We start from the raw sequence: 5,879 nt of genomic DNA on the forward strand, positions 1-5,879 counted from the left end.
GTAGTGTGTGTGTGTGTGTGTGTGTGTGTGTGTGTGTGTGTGTGTGTGTGTGTGTGTGTGTGTGTGTGTGTGTGTGTGTGTGTGTGTGTGTGTGTGTGTGTGTGAAATATCTTGTTTCACAGTCTTATATTTTTCAATTTTTTTCATTTAGTTTATGAAATCTGTTGTAATAAATTTCCTATATGATTTTTTTATATTTCCAGGTGTGTGATATGTTGAAGCAGCAACAAAGCACTTTGGCAGAAATTGAGCACGGCGCCAAGTTACTTGCATTGAAACAATTGCTATTAGATTGTGGTATTGGGCAACAGCAACAGCAGCAAACTCGCAATTCCTCCGTCGCTGTGAATCTTACCGCAGAAAGCACTCATTCCCAGGAACAACAACTAGTGAGCCAGCATCGTGCTCTAATTTTCTGCCAATTGAAGGCAATGTTGGACATTGTGGAGGAAGATCTACTTCGCACGCATCTGCCGACAGTAACATATCTCCGTCTAGATGGCAGTGTGCCGGCGACGCACAGACATTCTATCGTAACACGTTTCAATGCTGATCCATCGATAGATGTTCTTCTGTTAACCACTCAAGTCGGTGGTCTTGGATTAAACTTGACGGGAGCAGATACGGTCATATTCGTGGAGCACGATTGGAACCCTATGAAAGATCTCCAAGCAATGGACCGCGCGCACCGTATAGGACAGAAGAAAGTAGTCAACGTATACCGGTTAATTACTAGATCGACAGTAGAGGAAAAGATCATGGGGCTACAAAAATTCAAACTTCTCACTGCAAATACAATAATATCGACAGAGAATGCTTCTTTGGAAACCATGGCTACTGACCAAGTAATTCAATTAACATTTAATATCAAACTTTATCGAAACTCACGTAATGTAAAATCGATATGATTTTTTTAGTTGTTGGATCTGTTCTCGTTGGATAACGGAAAGGAAAAAAGGATGGATCATCAAGAAGACACTATTTCGTCGAAACTTCCTGGCCTATCGGGTATTAGCCGTTCTGTGCTAGATATCCTACCTGAACTCTGGGAACAGCAGCAATATGACGACGAATATGATCTCGACTCATTTTTGTCTACTCTGAAGGCTGATAGCCAGTAAGCTTACCAGTACCTTGATAAATTCATTCAATATAGATTTAGAGCTCGGTAAGTTTTTCGTGTAGCTCAAAGCTAGCACTGATATCGAATGAAAAATATTATAGAAATCGGATCCAATTGTTAACTCTTGGTTGCGTAGCATATCTCAATGGCCAAAAGCGATCTTTATATAATTTACGTAATAATAAAAATTACGTAATAATAAACGCATTATTAAGACATTTAATTAAGAGTTAACAAATCTAGCTCTGTTGCAATAGAAGAAATCATTACGTCTTGCAATAGAAGAAATCATTAAGTCTTACAATAGAAAAATGACATCAGCGTACCTAAACTCAATCTATATATAGTAAGTAAGGATAAATTAAGGTATCTGCGTAAGGTAAACGTGTGTTTTGTTTAGTTGTAATAATTTATAAAAATGCCGATACAATTACAATTCCGCATTTGTACCAAATGACGTCATGGTGCATAATTATTTATAATGTATATTGTACTAGTCTTTTTTTCTATATCATGTCGAATCAGCAAACAACAATACCAGTTGCTTCATATTTGCTATTTACGTGCATTCTCCGTTAATGGGAAAATTATATTCTTCATTAGAAAACATTACACAGAACAATCTTAACGATAAATTGATAAGATTTGTAACTTTTGATTGAAAGTGTACGAAATCACATCAATTTATTATAAAAACTTTTCAATTATTCAAGATATCGGCACTAACGGAATATGGAATAGCTCTATAGATTCTGCACTGTCGCACATAAGATTTTAATTCACAATTTTGATTTATTTCCTGAAACCATATTACCCGCTGCGAATATATCATGTGGATCCAAATGCGCTTTAGTCGCTCGATAAAGAGAAACATTCGCTTCTCCAACGGCTTCGGGATAAAACGACGCACGTATTTTCCCTACTCCATGATGATGGGAGAGCGAGCCACCATTGGCGAGTATTTCCTCCCGCGCTGCATGCTCAATGGCCTCAAAAGTTTCTACAGAATTCTCCATATTTGAGCTAATTGCCAAGTAAAAATACACGCAACAACCCACGTCATAGGTCTGTGTGACGCGACATGAAATAAAATATTTACTGATACCGTGCACCTTGCAATCTCTGGCCACGCGAGACTTTACATTTCTGCATAATGATAATGCACGATTCCAAGAAACGGAAGTCTCAAATGATTCTGCAAATATGTTAAACTCGATTGCAAGGTCACGGATGTACGCTATCACGAATGTTAACATGTAACCTCGTTCACCGTTCGCTTCGCCTGCCGGTATGCCACCGTATTTATCAGCTATCTTGTAAATTTTTCGTTCCTGAGTCGCAGTATCCTCTGCTACATCACCCTCCATTAATAGCGTGGCCACGCATATCTGATCCCATCGAAAACCTTTTATTCGAGTGATGTACATATGTTTTAGTCCTTGCAGAATCAAACCGCCCCAACCAGACTCCGGGCGTAGAGTTTGCCCCATTTGGAACTGCTCGTTGTCCATTAAACGTATGCTGGCAGGTTGACACCGTTCCTTCGCAATCTATAAATATATTCATAACAGAATTATATTCTTTTATTGATCTTGTACGAGATGGATCGTATTCCTTTACTGTGTACATGAAAACAGACGTACATACAATAGTTGTCTTTCGTCGGCTTTCTTTTGTCATAATATTTGTATTGGGCAAGTGTTAACAAAGGAGCACGGTCCTTACCGGTTGGCTTAATGTAAGTGTCAACATAAAGCATACGCACCTCTTGCAATGCACAAACGCCGCTCAGAAAATGTGGGAATACAATACTGCCGTATTTCACTATTCGCGGTAAAGGTCGTATCTTTAATACAATCTCCGTGATAATTCCTAATGTTCCTTCGCTGCCGAGTATCACATGATCAAAATCCGGGCCACAAGATACGCGAGGTACCAGATTACTTCTTTCTAAAGTGATAACAGGATCCTCTGTTCTTCCAGTGACCATTCGCAATCGCACGACCAAATCTTCGATGTTACCGTATGTGTTCTTTTTCATACCGCTTGCCCTAGTCGCCACCCATCCACCTAAACTATTTGAGACAAACTATTTTCAACTTCTATACATTCAAAATTTTGTTTCTTACAAAATTTTGTTTCTTACAAAAATTTTAAATACTGATTATATTAAACACAACGAATTTCTCAACGGCATACATCATAACGCAGGATGTTGGCAGCTAATATTTTATATTTTAATCATAACAATTAAATAAATAGATGTTTCGACCTTAAATTAGGTCATCTTCAGTATTACAAAAATCCTTCAAATCCTTCCAATTTACGCATAAGAGTACATTCTCACATAACCAAAAGTTTTATATCTCACGTTATAAAATTAATTCAAAAGAACGAACGTTAAAATCAAGTTATATTTTCTAAAGAGAACTTTAAAAAATAAGTTAGTCAATTATTGTATCGTATTTTATTCCTGAGAATTTGTTTACCTTTAAACTCAGTCGAATACTTCCACCGCTCATCTTTAGTTATTCCACACATAATTTCTAGATTCTAATATGCATGGATGAATATTCTTACATTAATAATAATAATTTATAATTAAAGTAACGACAATAATACCTATGTACAATAACCTCCATGAGTCTTATCAGTACGTGGTAAACTTGTTATAACGAATCAACTAATAAAGCCTTTATATTCAACTCAAATTATGAGTCCATTTATAAACAATTTTTGTAAAAAAATTAATAGAGAGAGTAATGTAATTTAAGATCGAAATATCTTTATTTAATTGTTATGTGATTAAAATATAAAATATTAACTGCCAATATCCTACGTTGTAATGTATGCCGTTGAGAAATGATGTATTCGTTGTATTTAAAAATTTTACGACGTATCGATTTTGACTGATTATATTATTACAGGACTAAGTTATAGATAATAAAAAATTTTGAAGATATACATATATTTTTGTTGATTTAATTTAAATTTTCAAAAATATTAATATATTCCGTATTTTGAATTGAAGTTACAATCATGTCTTATATCTTGAGAAACGTTATATAATATTATTTAACTTTAATTAAATATGATAATTCGATTCTCTATTTTGTATTTTGATATCCACAGGTTATATGACACAGGATCTCTTGTATTTTGTGCTTTACACAATTGACTATTTTACTTAGCCTTGAATCATTGAAGTATATACACGTTTATATAAATAATAAAATGTTGACTATGTGCTACAGTTTTTCTGATACGATAACAAATATTATGAATGAATACAAAAGTAAAGTAAGCTTTATTGTATGTACGTGGCGATATTTTATAGCAATTTACAATGTGGAGAAAAATGAGTTTTATTTGCTTTTCATGCTATACATTTAAAATAACTTACACTCTAAGCTGAAAAAGTACTATTGAGTTTTGTAAGAAACATAATCAAAAAGTACATTTTATCATCACAAATGTTATCAATCATTATTGCATATATATAAACGTTATATAAGCACTTGCTTTTTTCCACCATGATATACCTGGTTCAAAAACATTACAAACTTTTATTTTGAAAACACGGCATTATCGAAAAAAAAGTTTTGTTCAGACAAAATTGTTCAGATAAAAATTGTTTTCAAAAAAGTTTTATTTACTAATCTTAGTTTATCCTTGAGTAGCGTCGCCAATGTCAGATCAAGATCACATCGATTTTTTTAAATAGAATATCCTACTTTTATTTCTAGAATTTAGCTGATATCGAGAGCTTTTCAAAACGCTATAAGAAAAAATTTTTTATTAAGTACTTTTTGAATATGATGCTTGAAAGTTACAGTAGCGCCGGCATTAACATTATTCAAGATATCTGATCGATGACTAAAACCTTTTGAATATTGTTCAGGATATCATTTATCAAGATCAAAGCCATTGGAGATGTAATTCTTTCCATTTTTACGTAAACATTAATTTTTAATGCAAAAATAAAAAAAATAATCTCCAATGACCTTGATCTTGATAAATGTTTTAGCCGTCAGTCCGAACACCTTGAATAATACCGGTGATACTGTAATTTTCAAGTATCATAATTCGAAAAGTACTCAATAAAAAATAACTTTATTATAGTATTTTGGGAAGCTCTCGACATCGGCTATTAAATTCCGGAATCAATAATAGAGTGTTTCATTTAAAAAAAAATCGACATGACCTTGACATGATTTGGCAAACAACCAAGTCAAATGAAGATTAATAAATGAATCTTTTTCAATCCCACAACTTTTGTCTGAACAATTTTTCTCAAATGTGTTTCCGAGATAAAAATTTGTAACGCTTTATTTTAAACATCCGGTATAGTACATACATATACAGAATGTCCCAAAATGACTGCCAAATATTTTATGTGCTAGTAGAGGGGATTAAACTGAGTAGAAAAGTTCTCTATCATTTTATAATTTTCGCAATAGTTAACAAGATATCAATTATTAATTATTAATAATCGCCGAATATTGATTTTCAATCATTTTTTACTCAAGTATTACAACTTTACAGAAAAACTACAACTTTATAGAAAAACAGCAAGAGACAAAAATTGTTTATTTTATTATAAAGTTCTGAGAAGAGTTTAAGAGTTTTTTAGTACCACATTTTCTTATGTTGGTCAAAATAGTTGACTGTGTGTGTGTGTGTGTGTGTGTGTGTGTGTGTGTGTGTGTGTGTGTGTGTGTGTGTGTGTGTGTAGTAGTAGTAAGTAAAGTAAGTA

The 5,879-nt window shown here is 33.4% G+C and overlaps 2 protein-coding genes across 2 annotated transcripts in view; one reads left to right on the forward strand and one right to left on the reverse strand.

Moving 5' to 3' along the window:
• Positions 1–1,121, forward strand: part of LOC105617705 (TATA-binding protein-associated factor 172-like) — an 8,890-nt gene extending 7,769 nt beyond the window's left edge. The window contains exons 11-12 of the mRNA XM_012199260.1: positions 204–845; positions 918–1,121. Of these exons, the coding sequence (XP_012054650.1) occupies positions 204–845; positions 918–1,121 (846 nt within the window). The remainder of the gene's footprint in view (positions 1–203; positions 846–917) is intronic.
• A 392-nt stretch (positions 1,122–1,513) lies between these two features.
• LOC105617550 (alkyldihydroxyacetonephosphate synthase) overlaps positions 1,514–5,879 on the reverse strand; it is a 17,452-nt gene continuing 13,086 nt past the window's right edge. Inside the window, exons 5-6 of the mRNA XM_012199106.1 lie at positions 2,889–3,198; positions 1,514–2,673 (exon numbers count right to left, since the gene is read on the reverse strand). Coding sequence (XP_012054496.1) covers positions 1,903–2,673; positions 2,889–3,198 — 1,081 coding nt within the window. The 3' untranslated portion in view covers positions 1,514–1,902. The remainder of the gene's footprint in view (positions 2,674–2,888; positions 3,199–5,879) is intronic.

The sequence above is a fragment of the Atta cephalotes genome (genome assembly GCF_000143395.1).
Source record: "Atta cephalotes unplaced genomic scaffold scaffold00013, whole genome shotgun sequence".
Lineage (NCBI taxonomy): Eukaryota > Metazoa > Arthropoda > Insecta > Hymenoptera > Formicidae > Atta > Atta cephalotes.